The 20,394-nt window shown below is 41.9% G+C and overlaps 1 protein-coding gene across 1 annotated transcript in view; it reads right to left on the reverse strand.

The window, feature by feature from the left end:
- DNAH9 (dynein axonemal heavy chain 9) overlaps positions 1 to 20,394 on the reverse strand; it is a 1,695,107-nt gene that overhangs the window by 728,714 nt on the left and 945,999 nt on the right. Inside the window, exons 42-43 of the mRNA XM_078654721.1 lie at positions 14,052 to 14,213; positions 2,199 to 2,395 (exon numbers count right to left, since the gene is read on the reverse strand). Coding sequence (XP_078510847.1) covers positions 2,199 to 2,395; positions 14,052 to 14,213 — 359 coding nt within the window. The remainder of the gene's footprint in view (positions 1 to 2,198; positions 2,396 to 14,051; positions 14,214 to 20,394) is intronic.

Genomic DNA, 20,394 nt, shown 5'->3' on the forward strand with positions numbered 1-20,394 from the left:
TTCACAGACATCCATTTCTAAGACCATCTTGGATCTGCATGTGAAATACTGATGCAGACTTCCATGGCACGTTAAATGGTATTTGTTGAGCACTCTAGAACTGCAGAGCAGTCCTTTGGCTCTAAATGGAAATACCTAGTGTATTCAATTTAAATTGAAAAACAAGAGTATGGAGCATATGTAATGAGCATCATGAATTAATGGAGACTTTTCTATGAGTAGGTGTTAGACCTTGCCCTTTTGACAGGTTTGTTCCAAACGTTTTGCCTTTTGCCTCCTATTATTCGCACCTTGTTTTTGTTGGCTATACAATTCTGTGCACTTTGCCACTGCTGACCAGTACTAAAGTGCATATGCTCTCTTTATAAATTGTGACAATGATTGGTTATCCACGATTGGCATATTTGATTTATTGGTAAGTCCCTAGTAAAGTGCACAGTGTGTGCCAGGGCCTGTAAATCAAATGCTACTAGTGGGCTTGCAGCACTGGTTATGCCACCCACATAACTAGCCCTGTAAATGTATCTCAGACCAACCACTGTAGTGTCGGCGCGCACAGTTGTGAACTGCCATAATGTCCTGGCAAGTGCAACCACTTGCCAGGACCAAACCTTGCCTTTCTTTACATGTAAGGCACCCCTAAGGTAGGCCCAAGGTACCCACATGGGCAGGGTGCAGTGTATGTGAAAGGTAGGACTTATACTAGTGTGTGTGACATGTCCTGACAGTGAAATACTGTGTAATTCCGTTTTGTACTGTTGAAAGGCTTTCTGTAGCATAGGCTTGTCATTGGAGTTGTACTGTAACATTTTTACATGTGTAACTTGCAATAGAGACAAGATAGGAACATTAAGTTTAGACTCTCCGAACTCAGGATTTATTAAGACACCTTTTGGTGAAGGTAGTTTTTAAATCCTGTGTTTGAAAATGCTACTTTTAGTAAGTGGGCATTTTCTTACTTTATCATTCTGTGTGCTTCTGGCTGTTTGTGTATTCAGCTTCTGGTGTGTGAGTGACAGGAGCTGAGATGTGAATTCACTCTAGACAGTCACTGAGGGGGGTTGAGGTGTGCCCTGCCTTGCCAGGGTGACTCACCACAGGGCTGAATAGACCTGGTCTGCATTTAGAGTGGTGGGAGGTAATGCTGCACCAGTGAATGCAGAACTGATTTGGACTGGGCTCAGAGACCGTTGCAGAAGGAGAACAAAGACATTTTGGGGTATTAAAACCCCAGAACTTTAGATTACTTCAAGGAACAAGAGGACCCTACCAAGATGTGGAGCTGAAGATCTGTAAGGAGGAGTACTGCCCCTTTGCTGTGTGCTCTGTGAGGTTGGCCTGCAGTTGCTGCCTCTGTCTGAGGTTGAGGAAAAGGACTCATTCTTTTGGCCCAGCTGTGGCATCCTGCTTGTGAAGGGAATCTCCAAGGGCCTGTGTGTGCTGGCCTTCTGTTGTGGAAGACACAGGGCCATCAAAGTCTTCCTGGTGGAAATGTCCATGTGTTGAGCTATACAACTATTTTTTACTTTGGACAGAGCTCTCTGTGTTGTGCTCTGCAACCATTAACTCCACAGAGCTTCAAGGGCTCTGTGTGCTTCACTCAGGCCAGTGTGCTGTATGTTTGGCCCTACCTGAGCCTAGTGCTTGGTTTGTGAGGGACAGAATGTGGAGAGCGCTTCCCTCCTTCAATCACCCTGACTGAAGAAGTGCTGCGTATGTGAGCACTCCAACATCTTCATATTGCCCGAAGGAGCGCAGTGGTTCGAAGTGACTTTTCCCCTTGTTTCCATGTGAAAGTGGAGGGGAAGGACCAGGCGCCGGTCACGGACAAGGACTTACTGGCACATTTCACATTCTTTGGTATATACACCAATGACATGGGAAGTTAATTGTCACCCATGAACTGCAGCACATATTGTGCCCTCCAGTAGGATGGCAAAGAAAGCAAGACTTCAGGCCTACAAGTGTAAATATAAATCTTTTGGCAGGAAAGAATCCTACATTTAAATACTAAATACATCATACCTAAATTTCCCATAAGGTAGGGTGCCTAATATTTAAAAGTGATATATGCAAGACTTTAGGTTGGCAAGTTCCTACAATGCGTAGCCTCCAAAACTATTTGTGCAGGGCTTTAGCAAATACTATGAGGAAAACTAAAGATAAAATACACCTATTTTAAAGAATAAGGTACTTACATGTGACACATTGCATCCTCAAACAGAACCAAATTCATCACAGCATTGACCTCATTGTGATTGTCCAGTGCTTCCACCAGAATTTTGTTCAACGACTCCCAGGTCTGAACTGGCATATACTTGGGTTCGCCCACTCCATTAGCGAAGTGGCAGTACATGTTCATCTGCTGACTCTGCTCCAGCATTTCATCGATATCCTAAAAGGAGGAAGAACATTTAGAGTGGTAAGAGTCATTTAGAACAAACTAATATCTCCTAAAAAAGATCAGGTGTTCTCAACAGTGGCAGGTTACAGGAAACAATCCTTGCACACATCAGGAAAACTAGGAACAAGAAAAAGAATATGTTATACATTCAATTAATTGATTACAACAGAATTGTAAGACCTGGCATTCTTGGTGTATTTCCCTGTATTTTTGCCTTTGCCTCCTGTGTTTTTACTGTGTATTAGACTTCGTTTTTGCTGGTCTATATGTGCTGGGCACTTTGCCACTGCTGTTCAGTTCCGAAGTACAAGTGTTCCCTCTGTAAATTGTTGTCATGGATTAGTGTTTCCATAATTGGCTTATTTGGTTTACTGTTAAATCCCTTGTACAGTGCACTCTGTATACCCAGGGCCTGTAAACCAAATACTGCTAATGAGCTTGCAGCACTGATTGTGTCACCCACTCAAGTAGCCTTGCAAAAGGGTCTCAGGCCTGCCATTCCACTGTGTGTGCAGTCTGGCACTGCTATGTCGGCCTGGCAAGTACACCCACTTGCCAGGCCCTAACCTTCCCATTTCTTACATGTGAGTCACCCATCAGGTAGTCCCAAGGTACCCCTGTGGGCGGGGTGCAATGTATATTAGAGTTAGCACATGTCTTGATGTGTGTGACATGTCCTGATAGTGAAATACTGCCAATTTCCTTTTTCACTATTGAAAGGCAATCTGTCCCATAGGATAGAATAGCAGTTCATTTATAACATCTTATAAATATAACTTCCCATTGGGACAAGATAGGAAGGTAGGGTTTAGTATGGCTGAACTCAGCATATAAAGATGCATATTTTAGTGAGGATGATTTTTACATTCTGTGTTTGAAAATACTACTTTTAGAAAGTAAGAATGTTCTTGCTTAGCGATCCTGTGGAGAAGTGGAGAAGTGTGGCTCACGGGTTAGAAGTGGAGAAGTGTGGCTCACGGGTTAGAGGAGGCAGACCTGGAAGCAGAGGTCAGCCCGGGACCAGGGTTCAATTCCCGGCTCGGCTGGGTCTTGAGTCCTAAAAAGTCCATGGACTCGACAATTCTCGCTCCTGTGCCTACTCGATTCACGGGTTCACACTCTGCGACTCTGGGCAATAGCTTGCTTAATCTCCACAATGGCCCCTCGTGGCGGGATGCCTGGCTTTCACCTTGCGGATACCCTGCCGGGGTTATCTCACAGGGGAATACCAGGACGGGTTCCCTAAGCAAGCGCTTAGAATCCGCTTGGTGATTTGCGCTATATAAATTCCTGTACATTTACATTTACATTTACTTCTGTGTGCCACTGCTAGTGTTGTGTATTGGCTGTCTGGCTTTGGAGTGACAGGGGCTGAGGATGGGCATTCTGTTCAGACAACCACTTGGGGGGGGGGGTGAAGTGTGTCATGCCTTTCGAGGGTGAGTCAGGGCTGGCCGAATATACCTGGACTGCATTCAGAGTAGGGGAAGGAGATTTCTTTCACACCTGAATTGGCCTGCCTGCCTTGGACAATATGGGGTCCACTTCCTGGCAGAAAGCTGCACCAGAATGGACACAGCTGGTTTGGGCTGGGCAAAGAACTTCTCTGCCACCAGAGAAAAAAGGAATTTGTGCTATAAAAAGTAGGGCCAGACCCCAGACTTTTAGATTATTTCTGGAATTCAAGAGGAACCTTTGCCAAGGAAAAGTGCTGGAGAAACTGAAGGAGAAGTACTGCCCCAATGCTGTGGGCTGTTAGGGGTTGCCCTGAAGTAGCTGTTTCTGCCAAGGAGGATAAAGACTTTGTTGTGGGCTGTGTCTCCTGCTTGAGGAAGGTCTCCAAAAGCTAGAATGAGAGCTTGCCTCCTGTTTTGAAGTCTCAGGGATACAAAGACTTCACCAAAAGCTCCCTTGAACTGCTTTGCTGGGAGTTCTGACCTGCCAAGAGGTGCCTGTGACTGTGTTGGACCTCTGCAGGTTGTTTCCAATGTTGGGAGCTGGAAAAGTAATGCAACAATGTTAAGCACAAATCCAAGAGATGTCCGCGTGGGGGAGGGGTGTTGAGGGAGTTAAGCTGTAATAAAAGGCACGTTCAAGTATCTGGTCGCGAAATGCGGTATTGATTTGTGCAAAAATACAGGAAGCTCTGTACACGATAATGTTGTAAAGCATGGTTAAGAAGCCTCATAATGGTTGAAACACACCCAATGTGTCTATGTATACTACTGCTGATGTACTCTTGTATTGCCATCTCTTGTGAAATGCCAATAATTATTTTTTTTTTAAACCATGGGAAGCGCAACACATCAGCACCTGTTTCCAATGAATTGCCGAAGAAGCCGACTCAGCGCCTGCCCGCAGCTGTAGAAATCACTGCATGCTGCATCAAGAGCACGATCTACGAAGTTCGAGATCACCGCACCGATTCCGACGCAGGCCCTGCTGTGCGGCCACAAGAACCAATGCATCGTGGGACCACGGCTGAAGAAACCAACATAGTGCTGTTGCCGAGAACCGTCGCATCCCCGATCCTCATGCATTGTACTGGGCACCGTGTCTACAACAACTCCGGGGCCGCAGTAAGAAGCCAATGCATCACCTCCTCGCACAGTAAGAAACTGAAGCATCACCTCCACTTCAGTAAGGAACGGAAGCATCACCTCCCCTGTGTGGTAGTAAGGAACTAAAGCATCACCTTCCCTGAAGAAAGGAATTGATGCAGCATCTTCCATGGGCATAAAGATCCGACGCATCACCTTCCCTGGGGCTGTTTTTGTTTGTGACTGTGACGCATGGAAGGTACTTTGTGTTGAATTTGTTGCAAATATAGTTTACTATCGACAGAACTGTTTCTACCTTTTAAAAGTAATATTTCGATGACTGTATTGTGGATTTATGTCATTTTGGTTTTGTTTGGTTTAGATAAGGATTACTTATTTTTCTAAACTGGTGTGGTACCCATTTGTAGTGTTTTCACTGTATTATTGTATGTGTGCACACATGCCTTACATACTGCCTCTGAGATAAGCCTGTCTGCTCATGCCAAGCTACCAAGTGGGTGAGCAGGGGTTATTTTAGAAGTGTATCCCCCTTAACCTGACTAGGAAGAAGGATCCCTTCTTGGACAAAGGTGCAAACAATTGCCAACTAGAGGCCCCCAATTCTAACAAGGATCAAAGTTTGAGCTGGTCCTGTTTGAATTGAAACTATCAACTATAAATTATCCAGAGGGGTCAGAAACAAACATGCAAATCATTGTCTATTTCCATTAAAAATGTTTAGAGCCAAAAACTGTTGTTACAAGTAAAGCAAAATATAGCATTTATTCTGAAGAAAAAAGTGCACTGTGGGTAATGGAAAACGTGATGTAGAAAGGAAAGAGACGGGATAATTTTAATGAATACAGTATTAAATACGGTAGAAGGCTTGGGAAATTGATATTTTGATTTGAACTATTTTTGTTATTTCGTACAACATAGAATTTTACTTTTCGTCAACTTTAGAATGTTTCGAAACCGTGGACAAGGATAGCGAGAGGACAGGGTGCCAGGTGGAAGATGGTGTGAAGATGAAAGTTGGGGGTGTTCAGCAAGAAAGCAGTTTAATGAAAAACAGAGATCATTTTAACGTGAGCAATGGATGGCGAATTGAGGCAGAAGCTTAGGCATTCGGTCTGTGTCCAGGTTGCAGTAATCTACCACTTTGCAACACTATAAACAATCACAGGGAGAAGGATACAGCTGGGTTTGAACTAAGTAGCACTGTAACTTTAAGCAGGCAGGACCTTACTTCCCCATGAGCCTGTGTAACTCAGTTGTTCCTAGAGTCACTTCTAAAGAAAGAGTTCTTGAAAATTGAATACATTTCCAAGATGATAATGGCTTGCTCTAAACACACAATCTAGAACGTGGGTGAAGAATGGATTAGCAAATGCTATTGACATGGGATTTACAGTAATAATGCTGCCAAGTCCACTAGGAGTCCAAGCCATTGCACCCGAAACTCCCATGTTAAAAAGTAGAATGGTGCGGATTGTATGACCACTTCCCAAGCCAATCTTCTTGTTTACAGAGAACAGTCTACGTGCCAGGGTAACCAACTACATTAGTTTAAATCTGTAGAGGTGTAGGACATGGACTATAACCCTGATCTGTTCTATAACAAAACACTCACTAAAGAAGTTCTGCTCTTTGGTTACATTTTCATTGATCTAATGGTTTGTGTAAAGGCAGCAAAAATGATAATGATAGACCTTTTTTTGCCTAGACTTAGGTTAATAAGTGCATATTTTTGGAGGGCCGCATCCATCTTTACTAATACATTGTCGTCATTATGTTGTGTGTAATGATATTGCATTCAAATTTAGATTTAGAATGGTGGGCCACTGAGAGATAAACATAAATTGTCTACAGTGCAGGCTGGGCCAGTGAGCAGAACACATTTAGGATTAGGGAAAAATAACTGCCTAAGGATCTTCATCAAACTGTGCTCAAGAAAGCTGTGCATGGGAATTGGAGTGGGATGGACAATGTATACGTTTTAAACCAATGAAGAAAAAATTATGGGGAGAGGAATTATGGTAGAGAGCTTTGGGCGCATGCCACTTGCCCCTGTCTTTTCGAAAAGATACTGCTGCTCCTTCGGTTATCAACTAGACATATCCAGTTAAGTCCATAGTGGTCATTCTGTTATATGTGTTACCTACTATATAGCTTGTGACTCTTTGTCCATCCTCCTAGAATTAAAGGAGAAAAGGCAGCTTCAACCATTTAGAAAATGTCAGAATTAGGGGTGTGTGAAATTTGCATTATTTTCTTTTGTGCAATTGCACGAAATTTAGGCAAAATTATGCAAAATGCTATTCCATGTATTAGCGCTTTAGCATAAAATGCATTCTCGCATCAATTTTTGATGAGAATATGGATTTAGTGCGAGCAAATTGTGCAAAAAAACAAAAGCACAGCGAACAGCATCCACTTGTGTTTTGTTGTTCACTTGCCCTCGTGGTAGATGTTTTACCGCAAATTACATAACTATGCACTGGTGTAATGGAGTAATTTTAGGAATTTCGCGTAACAAGCTTAAAGCGAAATTCAGGAAATTAAAAGCAAATTATGCCAGCATAATTAACATTTTGCCCAGGCCTAAATATTATGGTACAAATGGATGATTCGAAAAGCTGGAATGGGATATGGTGCCAGGAGAAGGTCAGCAGAAAACCAGGAGGTGAAAATTAAACCCATTATACAGGAAGCAGAGCTTGGAGCCAACAAAGATGACCACTCTTTGCTAACACTACAAGATGGTGCCGGATCAGGTCTGTGTGGTCTGACCCTAGAAGGCCGGATCCCTCCCACAGGAGCATCCGCGAAATTCCCCAAACAGACAGGCCAGCTGTATGGAATATCGCTTTCTCAACAGTGGCGTGGTAGACCACACACACCTCAGCAATGACAGCACCTAGCAGACGTCCCACTGAATCCACACCGGTGGGAGAGGAGAGAAGAGTCACCAGACTGTTGGGTGTGGAGGGCCAACTTCTGGATTCTGTTCTCCAAGGCTGTGGCCTGTCTCAAGCCATTCCAGGCACTGGACGCAGATCACCAGTCACAACCTGATATAGAGGCCCTACTCAAGGAGATTGCTGCCATATGCACAACACTGTCTGACAAGGACAAACAAATGTCAGAACTTACAGTAAGGTGAAATCACAGAGACAGGTGGTGCTCATATTTCAGCCCCGGTTGGATAAGGTGGATCAGAGACTGGACCAGATTGAATCTCAGTTTGATCGCACACCGGACTAGGGCAAGGGCATTGACTTCTTATAGCATAAGACCACTGACTTGAATGATGAGTCCAGTCAAGAAAAGTTTTGCATTTACAGAGGACGCTTAATGAGGGAATATGCTGTCCTTCCTGTGCACTATGCTGCACCAGATACTGGACCTACATTTTAATAATCTATTGGAATTCTAAAGGGTGCATTGTGTGCGATGACAGGCGGAATCCCAGATGTGTTTCCCAAGTCCATTCATTGTTTGCTCTCTTCGCCATCAGCACGTCGACTAATCCTGGAAGTGGCTAACCGCTTTCTGGACTCATTGCTTTAAGAAGATCAGAGGGTGACTTTCTCAACAGGCTATTCATCGAACACCTTTCTCAAACACAAAAGGTTCCTGGCACTCCTCCCAGCTCTGGGATATAAAGTATGGGTTAATGAATCCAGCCTACATGCTAATAACCATAGATTGCATGACAAGGGTCTTTTGCGACCCGCACAACTTAGAATTCTTCTTGGATTCACTCAATGAATCTAACATGGACAACAGGTGCTCTTCCAGACCATCAGGCTGTCCCACCATAGTGGCTGCGATGGTACAGGCCACCTTGCCATCATCATCAGCAGAAGCCTCATCAGTCGCCTGGGCTTTCATGCAGGGAATCGGATCAAGCAGGACTGCACCAAGTCATAGAGGCCATCCATAAGAAGAAGGATAGGAACAAATTGAGATCAGTGCTTAGCAGACATTGGAGGGTTACACAGTGGGGCCTGTTGATGGCCGAATATAATTGTTCCACCTGCAACTAGGCGGTATGCTCCCCTCTGTCTTTCTTCTTGTATTTAGCCGTCAGAGGGTGTGGGGGGACTTCTCCTTTCACTTGTGCATGCATGTATATGTTTCCCCACTGGTCTACAGACCCAATCATGTGCGTTTCCTACCTTCTTTCCCCGATGCGCTCCATGGCACATAGCCCTACCTCGCTGTCTTGCATTTACATAATTATGTCTATGATGAGTGAATGCCAGTCTACCTGGGCGCTCTGGTTCTTTCTTCGTGATACAGCTCTCTGTCCCTGAAGCTACTCTGAAGTCTTCCTAGCTCCTCGCTCGTCTCTCTCTGAGGGGGAAACAGCCATTACAACGCAACTTTCACAACGCACTACCATTACAACAAAACTTTTACAATGCAGGATCCATTACAACGCATGCCATTACAACGCAGATGCTATTACAACTCATGCCATTACAACGTAAGTATGGGTAAGTATTTAATTTAATTTTAACCCCTACACTATCCAACACTTACCCTACTATTACACCCCCTGGAGTTAGAATAGTAATTTTAACCCCTACACTATCCAACACTTACCCTACTATTACACCCCCTTGGAGTTAGAATAGTAATTTTAACCCCTACACTATCCAACATTTACACTACTATTACATTCCCATTAATTAAAATAAAAAACAAATACTTACCCATACTTACGCCGTAATGGCATGCGTTGTAATAGCATCTGCGTTGTAATGGCATGCGTTGTAATGGCATGCATTGTAATGGCATGCATTGTAATGGATCCTGCGTTGTAAAAGTTTCGTTGTAATGGTATGCGTTGTGAATGTATGCGTTGTAACGCCATACATTCCTCTGAGGCTGGCCCATTGCTTCTCCCTTGCTCAGCTACGCCTAGATAGCTATGCAGCCCCAACCCTGCCAAATCACCATTTCTGTTACTTGCCAATGGGTGGGGTGTGAACTAGTTATGAGTGGCGCAGGAGTTAGTTTGAAACCCAAACGATTTCCCCAGTTCTCTTTCCCCTTTGCTCCCTCTCACATCCTAGATTCTCCTCCTAGCCTCCCATAAAGAGGCAAAGTCGTTCCCTGAGACTCACCCGTTCCACTATCCCCTGGTGGTATCCCCTTTACTCTCACCCACTGATAGCAACACTACTTCCGATTTTATTTGGTGGTACCCTATCTCCCCCCCTCTCAGCCAACTCCACACATGACTGGCCATTGCCAATTGGATCTGGCCACTGTGCAGACCCCATATCGAACTTAGATCTTTTCAGCCTGGCAGACCCAGATTACATCAGCCGAGGTGGTAGGGCCTTTGGATCTGCCATGGGAATTTGCACTACACGCACCACAGATTATCTGGATATTCCAGTTACACTTTGGTGGGGGAAACCAATACAGCAATTGCTTAACAGTATTTTGCCACAGTGCGGGGTTTCTATTGTGTGGGCGGGGCCACGTCGGCCAACGGACGTGCGCATCACTACCAAGGTAGTGCTTGCGACGGCCGTTGGCCGACGGCAGCAATGACCGGGTTAATGACTTATTCTATTTTAAGCGTAACAAAATCCTACACTATTTACACACTAAACTTGAGGACATTGCAATCCTTCAAGAAAATAACCTTACACCAGAAGAATACCTAAAACTCAAACAGGATTGGGTGGGCACTGTCATAAGCTGCAGAGTGCTCAGGACTCCTGACATGCCATCTACCTCCCATAGTTCTTCCAAGAAATGAAGGGTGGGGATATTCATAAGACAAGAACTCTCCTGTCAGAACTTATGAATAGGCCTAGAGGGTATTTGCTAAATTATGGATTTGAGACCCAACCCTAGTGGTGGGATCGATATTCGCTCCCAACACTAACAAGACACACTTCCTAGCACATCTCTCCGGACTCATAACATCCTTTGGATGCACATAGCTCCTTAGGGGTGGGAACTGGAATCTGATGTCGGATCCAATTTTGGATCAGTCTGGCCACCTAGCAATACACAACCATAGAGGCCAGGCCCTGCTCCCGAACCTACAGATGGATCATGCACCTGGCGCCTATTCTATCTAGGGTCTACACTTTCCTTTCCTGCCCTCATGATACCCAATCTCGTATCGATTATTGCTTGCTTCAGGGTCGTCTACTGTCTGAGCTAACAAGTTGTGAAATATTAGGAATGGCAATCACTGACCACAGCCCGATCCAACCCACCCTTGACTTCGGCCTCACTTCAGCCCTTTCTCTAAGGTGGCAGATGATAGCTTTTGCATATAAACAGCCCAAGCAGAAAGAACACGTCCAACAATACTTTTGTTCCTTGTTAGTTGACAGTGAGGGCTCAGTATTTTCCCATAGGGCTTTGTGGGAAGCCCCGAAGGCCACTTTGAGAGGGGTCCTGATGAGGGACTCTGCAGTGGCGATATCACAGCCATTGAGGAATTGCTCTGTTTAGGGGCGATAGTCAGTGAGCTCTATTTGCTATAATACTTCTCCCTCTCTTGCGTTACTGAAAGAATTACAGATGGCCAAATTGTACTTCAATATCAGCTTTTCTGTAAAGCTACAATGGTGCAGGTATGACCATAGCAAAAAGGTGGGCTGGCTCTTGACTGCGCAGCTGCCCCAATGAGAATCCTAACGGGCCTTTTCATCTATTCGGAATGCCAATGGGAATATGCTGACTTATTTGTTTTGCTTCCTAATATTCACCTGCTTTACACATTAGAGTCCCAGGTTTCCACTGCACAAATTGATGACTTCCTACCTCATTACACCTTCCCTCCCTCACTGAGGAGGGCCAGACATATCTGGAGGGGCGTTCATGGAAGATGAAATGTCCATAGCCATTGCAGTGCCCTCTACTTATAAATTACGTGGAGAAGATGGCTTACCTGGGAAGTTTTATAAGACCGGTACAATACTTCTAGTTCCCCTATTGACAAGCGCCTTCAAAAAGGCAGTGAAGGCCGGATCCTTGGGAATCATATCTAACAAAGTCACCATCACGGTCCTCCCAAAGAGAATAAAGATCTGTGTGAGTGTGCTAGCTACTGGCCCGTTTTCTTCCTCAATGTTGGCCTTAAGGTACTCGCTAAGATTCTGGTGATTTGGAACCGGATATTAACTGTGGCAGCTATGTCTCCGATGCATTTCAGACTGGTAGGGATGCCTTCTCTCCCCACTGCTTCTCTAAATAGACTTAGAACTTTTGTCAATGGCATTACGTCTTTGCTACGTGGTCCAGGGTAACAGGGTGGGTTCAGAAGAGGTGAAGCAATTACTAAATGCGGACAATATCTTGCTCCTCCTGTCCCACCCTGATTCCTATATCCAGGCCGCAATGATGATCTTTAAAAAAGCTTTCCAATTATAGGGACATAAGATAATTTGGGCCAAATGTGAGGCACGTCCCCTAACCAGGGCATGTATAGGGCATGATGATATATGATGGATACCCAGAGGCCTTCGATATCTAAATACTAGCGTTAATGGAGGTCTAGTGCGTGTGGTGAAGACAATTTGCTATCATTAAGGGAATGCGCTAAGAAGGACTTTCTCAAATGGCAACATTTGAATCTGTCCCTATGGGGAAAGGTCCAGACTATCAAGATGACAGTTGTGTCTGGATATCATTATGATCTTAATATTATACCATTATGGGCTCCCCAGACACTAATTCAGGGAATAGAGGCAGATATGAGGTCCTACATTTTAGCGGTCGTAGGTCTCATCTGTGGACTAAATTCTTATTAGGCAGGAGCCATCTCCTAATCTGGGATGACTGCCTACTTTGAGTCCTGGGGGCTCGAAGCCGCCCTCCATTCTCAAGAGGTGCATCATTCTGTTGGTCATATGGCTGACCAGGCCAGCAAAGATGATGTTATGGTTTCTTTTCTTGTTTACCTTTTCTTGGTTTTTAATGTTCGGGAGATCTCTTACCTTGACATACATTGTTATTATTATTGGCACTGATGTTGATACTGATTTTGACTTTTATTGTGTTGACCCGATTGCTTTCCCTCATGCTTTTGTTGTTTTATTACAAACCTGATGATAAAGGAACCCCCTACTTGCTGGAATTGTTTGTACATGAGAAACATACACCTCCTTGTCACTGACTCCCCTTTTCCCCCCTACCAGGTTTCCCCCACCATCTTATCCCCATCCCCTCTTCCCGTTACCCTCCTTGACCTTTATTCTGCTATGAGCAAGGCTTTAGGTTGATAGATGGTCCATTCGATATTTGTCAGGACGCAGCGGCTGGAAATGAGTGTGTATCCCCAATGAAGAGTCAGGTTTACCTCATGCTCAGCTCATAATATGTGCACTTGTATCCTTCCCTGGAACCTGCATGTTCATACTATGATTGCTTATTTCTATCTTGTTGTTTTATTTTTGGTACTCTTAAACACAAAAAAAACATGTTGCAAAAAAAGAGAAAGAAAGAAAGAAAGAAAGAAAGAAAGAAAGAAAGGAAGGAACTGATTATACATGGCCCTACAAGTTCAACCTTCATGTAAATTAATTTTAGAAACATTTCAGGGACCTGGCAACGACAGCCATATTTGGGTTTTAATGCTATATGTAGACGAGAAGCATATCAACATTCATCTATCAAAAATAAAGCTGCATTACTTGCCATTTTTAGTATAAAACTTCCAGGAGGTCGTAGATTAATCCTTCCGTGGCCACCAGTATATTTAACAATTCCCAACACATTGATTCCTTTAGACCAAAAATATTTGAATGATGAGTGGAACATCAATTTAATGTATAACCCCAATGTCTTGCCTTTCATGGGTGTCAGTCTGCACTCAGAGAATTTTGTATTACTAGCCAGGTGACCAACCCAAGGGACATTTCAGGGGCTCATGGCCAGATTTGTCTGGGGTACTAAGATTTTATATGTCAACACTGGTAGAGATTCATGTTCTGGGTGTGTGTGAAGGCTTCACTTCAGAACATCTTTTTAGGCATGCTATTGTTTTAAACCTAAGTCTTTGAATTGCCTCATCCTTAAAAAAAAGAGCAAACATATTTAAATAAAATCATTTTTACACATACATCATAGAACTTTTTCACCATTTCCAGTTGAATTTTATCAAAGATATCGAAGTCTTTCTCTTCCACCATCTTGTCTCGATAAACACGGTTGGACTCATGTAGGTACAACTTCACAAGATCGTTAGGGGTCTTTAAACAGTCAGGAGTAGAAAAGAGAATACCCTGCAAGACATGAAGGCACGTTTAAGTAAAAGAATATCTATTATTTTGTTTCAAATTAAATTTTCAACCTTCCTGAGGAAAAGCAATGATGTTGCAATGTAAAATGTAGATTATAGCCAGTCCGATAGATACAGTCATACAATTCAAATTAGCAACAACATTGTACTTTGTCTTACAACTATTTTTTCAAATATATTCAATTGTATCAATATATACATATTTATTATGAACATAACCCCTTTAAAGAATCTCTTTTTTAAATAAGAAAATACCTGGAATCAAAACCCCATACTATTCTCTTCCCACAGTATCTCTTCTATGGCCTGCTTTTGGATTTTGGACTTGTTAGTGGACACCAACTGCAAGGAAGAGTTTCAAATGGAAAACTTTATGCCTTTTAACCGTCTGCAGGACTCCTGGCAAATCAATGCAATATACTGCGAGGCATCTATCAAACGGAGCTCCCAGAGCCGGCTTCACTTGAAAGGAAGTCTAAGCTGCATCCTTTGGGTTAGTGCTGTATTTTGTAATATGTACTTGTTTACTCGAAGAAATGATTGGGCCGATTACAGATGCCCTAATGAATGCTCTAATTTCACTGCAATTTATTTCAATGACTAAATTGCGGAACATGCTTGGCTTGAACTACAGGTGAAGGAGACGCCACTCCTGCCGTGAAGGATTTGATACGGTTTCATTAAAAGGTAATCTAAAATGACAGTCAGCTGAGTAGTATAATAATCAGCCCAGGGGACACTTCAGAAGTGACAGAGAACCAGGTAAAGATGCTAATATGTCAGGAAGCCGATTTTTCACCATTCTGAGGAACGCAGGCAAAAAAGCTAAACACGCTATGGTAGGTTGCTGTCACTTCGAAGAAATGAACATTTTGACGGCCACCTGTTTATCTTTTTAGAACACACTCTAAAAAATATTGTATATATATATATATATATGTGTATGTATATATATATATATATATATATATATATATATATATATATATATATATATATATATATATATATATATATATATATATATATATATATATATATATATATATATATATATATATTACCTACTGGCGGTCGCCAGTAGGTAGTTATAGTTAGGACCTAGTTTCCATAGGAAATCTGCAACATTCTATTGGGAATAACTTTGGCGCCGGTTGTTGAATCTCCGCGAATTTCTCAAAGAAGATGGCCCGCTCCTTCTCTGAAAGTCTTGGGAAGATTCGTCAAGCGGGGGCCGAGAAAAAAGGGGGGCCCCAAAACGTGTTTTCCCCATGTCAATTTCCATAGGACGATAGACACGGCTACAGCCCGAACGGCTGAACGGAATTACAAGAAATTTGGCAAAATGGTAGAGTCTGATTCGCAGATCGCCCTTTTGTTTAAATGGTGTGAATCCCTCCAGTAGTTGTTGAGAAAATCAAATGTGAAAAAGTTTATATATCTGGGCGGAGCCTAACCACACATCTCATTGTGAGATCTGATTGGCTGTCAGCACTTCATCCAAGAAGTGTTGGCAGCCATCTTGGGACCAATATACATGATAGCACCTCATTAAAAAGCATTGCAGTTAATAGAAGGTTTTAGGACTTTAGTTACATTATAAATCATTTGTTGATGGTACCATACTCATTTTAGGAATTGTGGTGTGTTCCAAGTTGATTTTACCATGTGAAAAAGCCTTCTGCTGGGATATCATGAATCATGTTTGAAAGAAAACTATTATCTCATGCTTTTCCCACGGTGGTTTGGAAGGGGATCTATAAGCTAAACTGAAAGCATATTTAATTCTGTAAATTCACATTATCTTTCTCAGTCATGTGAGAATGAAGTCTGGCATTCTCAGTAAAACATGTAACATCCAACAAGGACAGAGACTGTCAGTTGACTCCTTTGTGTTCTACTGCAGCTTCCCAGAGTGTTCTAAAGAACAACTAGAGCGCTAACAGTCTTACTTATGACAAAAGTATGGCACACCAGAAGCCATCTTGATTGGAATGAAGTGGTAAGTCTTAAAACATTTAATTTAAAAAGGAACAATATGAGGATATATTTTGCCATAGAAAGTATGATTAGTGCTGCAGAAAGAAAAATTAGGGCACATTTTGAGTGACTTCTCAAATCCTATTCTATTTCATAACAAAATTCTGACATGCAGTCTCTCAAGATGGCCACCAGAGACAAAAGAGCCCAAATGTAGCCCAAATATCACCCAGATGTAGCCCAAGTATAGCCCAATGACAGAATGTCCCAGAGTGTTCTAAAGAACAACTAGAGCGCTAACAGTCTTACTTATGACAAAAGTATGACAAAAGTATGGCACAAACGAAGCCATCTTGATTCGAATTAAGTGGTAACTCTTAAAACATTTAATTTAAAAAGGAACAATATGAGGATATATTTTGCCATAGAAAGTATGATTAGTGCTGCAGAAAGAAAAATTAGGGCACATTTTGAGTGACTTCTCAAATCCTATTCTATTTCATTAAAAAATTCTGACATGTAGTCTCCCAAGATGGCCACCAGAGACAAAAGAGCCCAAATGTAACCCAAATATCACCCAGATGTAGCCCAAGTATAGCCCAATGACAGAATGTCCCAGAGTGTTCTAAAGAACAACTAGAGCGCTAACAGTCTTACTTATGACAAAAGTATGGCACACCAGAAGCCATCTTGATTGGAATAAAGTGGTAAGTCTGAAAACATTTAATTTAAAAAGGAACAAAATGAGGGGGTTCATTTTGACATAGAAAGTATGATTAGTGCTTCAGAAAGAAAAATTAGGGCACATTTTGAATGACTTCTCAAATCCTCTTCTATTTCATTAAAAAATTCTGACATGCAGACTGAAACATGCAGTTTAACTATCAGCAGCAGACTTCCCTGGTGAGCAGTAGCTTTACTACAGTGATCTAATGAGCAACTAGAGTGCTAACATTCAGAATTTATGGCAAATGTGTGACACATCTGAATGCCTTATTGATGGAACCAAAGTAAACAAGCATTGAAAATGCAATAGATCTCGCCCTTGTTTAAGTTAAAGCCATTCTGTTTGTAATGAGGTGGCTTTTTAGCTTTGCTTTTATTAGTGTTTTTCAAACTTTCATGTAAATAACATGCACATGTATGCATATATGTATATGTATGCATGCATTTATATTTGTATTTATATAGATATGCAGATTATATATGTTTATATATGTATGTATATATATATATATATATATATACACACCCATATATTTAAAAGGCGTATGCATATATATATATATATATATATATATATATATATATATATATATATATATCACTTCGTTTCTTCTTACCACAACTCCTTATGGATGAAGTCACAGCACTGCAACAGGTTAGTTTGAAGATATATTTTATTTACACACCATGTGCAAATTAAAGTGCATCAAATAACGGTCTACGCGTTTCGGCTACTCCTAGCCTTCTACTGGACCATAGAGTCCTGTGGTCTAGACCCCATTTTTAAAGTGCTCAGTGCTAAGTACCCTTTTCCCTTTTCTTTGTCATCTAGACCGTCAACCCAGCACAGTTGATTGACAGCATATTTTTACAGCCATTTTGGTGGTTCAATCCTTGTAAAGTACTCTGTTCATAGTCAGATTTTGTCAAAAACAATTTCCCAATTACTATTTACAAGTTTATAGCTTTACAGTCATTCCGTTTTGGTCATTATAGAATTTTCCTTCCTGATCACCCGTGTGATTGCTCTTTATATATAGGATAGGTGTTATATATATATATTCTGTAAAGTACATTTTTGAGATAAGGTTTCTGAACATGGTCATGCTCAAGTGCTTTTGTACACCCCTCATCCTCCCCCAACAATTTAATTTATATATATACATATGTACACTAATTACACTATTTTACACTTTATATAGGACGGTTTTTATGAAATTGTGTACATATTAATCATTAATAATTGTTGGGATGGTGGTATTTTCAGAATGGGTGTTATTATTGACCCTCAGCTAACTATAACTCACGCCCCTGCAATGCACTGCTGATGATGTCACATATTACATCATTCATGACATGGACATGGTCAGTGACATCACTGATGACATCACTGATGACATCATCCATGTGAGAATCTGATGCATCTTCTCACACCTTAATATAACCTTTAATACACCGTCTCAAACATACAAAATACCATTTCCAAACCATAGACACACCAATACCAGTTACTACTTATCTAGTCACTGGTTCTTAGGTCTACACATACATTCACTCATTCACCCATACAATTACTTATACATGCAGTCTCTTATAAATAAAACACTAACATATGCACTCATACACCTACACAGACACTCACACATCAGCACCAGAGTTACCTATGCAAACAGAAAGAAACACATAATTACTCTCTTATACAATCAGTGCACACTCATATATACAGCCACTCTCACAATCACTGATTTTCACGTATAGTCATTTATATACTCCAACTTTCACATACACTGCCTTTTACATATGTAGTTACTTGGACATGTACCACTGAGACATCCATTCAGTCACTAACACACCCATGCACACTCTCAAACACCCATACAGCTGTTTCACATGCACTCTTGAACCCATACTCCCAGTGAATCAACCACTCAAACATGTATGCACAGAGTTACACACCTCCCACGCACCCACACACACACTGAGGCACACATACAAATACTCTAGCAACCAATCAATAACCCATATCGACACTCATGTAGCTACTGAAGAACCCATGCAGCAGCTTATACAACAGCAGACAGACTGATACAGACATTCACACAGTTTAGTCACTAACCCATTCATTCAGTAGGGCACGTTTAATCATTCACCTAAACAGTCAGTGACACACCTACTAAATCCTCCATCCAGACACTTATACAGCCACTCATTCTTCAATACAGCTTGGTGTATATATATAATACATATTTACATTTTAAAGAAAACCACATTCACTGGATGATGTCATCAGTGATGTCATTTGAGATGTCATCAGTAATGTCATCAGTGATGTCACTGACCATGTCATGAATGATGTAATATGTGACCTCATCAGCAGTGCATTGCGGAGGCGTGAGTTATAGTTAGCTGAACTAACTATAACGGGGACATTTCTATGATTTTGTATGAGTGAAATGTGCAACTAACTATAATGCCCCTGAAACCTATGGTTTTTTCAGTGAATTTCTAAGGTTTTTTAAATGCTAATTTCTAACTATAAAGTGCCTGAAACCTATGGTTTTTTCAGTGAAGTTGAATGGTTTTTTAAATGCTAATTTCTAACTATAACGTCTGTAAAACCTAAGTTTTTTCATTGAATATATATATTGGCTCGCAGAGGGAGAGCTACGGGCCACCAGGCCTGCTAGTAGAAACACACCTACGAGCTAACCGGTCGGCTCACAGAGGTAGAGCTGTCAGCCCGATGGCTCGCTGGCACACAGCTGCGAGCCAATGCACTGGTTTCTAAAGGCATAGCCGTGAGCCGCAATTGATTCTGATCATGATATAACACTCATACAACATCCTCTACAATATCAACAACACACGAAACAATGTTGTGTAATGGCACTTATTTACTCTGGAATCATGAAAAATGCTGCCGCATCTTAAAAGGTATTCCATACATTATGACTGTGTCATAATGTATGGAATGGGAGAGGAGTTGGCCTAACGGCTAGGGCGCTTGACCTCGGACCTGGGTATCTGGGTTCGAGTCTCGGTAACGATGCCAAAACCTCCTGTGATTCTGGGCAAATCACTTAATCTCCCCGTGCCTAAAATGAATGTGTGTCCGTCCTCATGTAACGTAACTGGTGCTATGTAAAGCGCTCTGATACCTGATTCGGTTTGGGTCTAGTTCGCGCTATATAAAACTCTGCAAAAAAAACCTTATCGTTTGCTGTAAAAAGTACTGTTTCCTCCCTCACAGGGCAGTTTCGATACCAAGATTTAGCCTTCCATTCCGACCTTGAAGGCAGACTTCCACAAGCTAAGCCAAATAAGCGCCTAAGTGTTCCAGAAACAACTTTCTTTCACTTCTGACCTTGAGACTTATGTCCTGCAGGTGGCCAACACGACAACAGAAGTTCATAATCTTTTAAACACTGATCTTCCAAAACATTTTGCTGAACTAATTC

This window comes from Lissotriton helveticus, chromosome 7 (genome assembly GCF_964261635.1).
Source record: "Lissotriton helveticus chromosome 7, aLisHel1.1, whole genome shotgun sequence".
NCBI classification, from domain to species: Eukaryota; Metazoa; Chordata; class Amphibia; order Caudata; family Salamandridae; genus Lissotriton; species Lissotriton helveticus.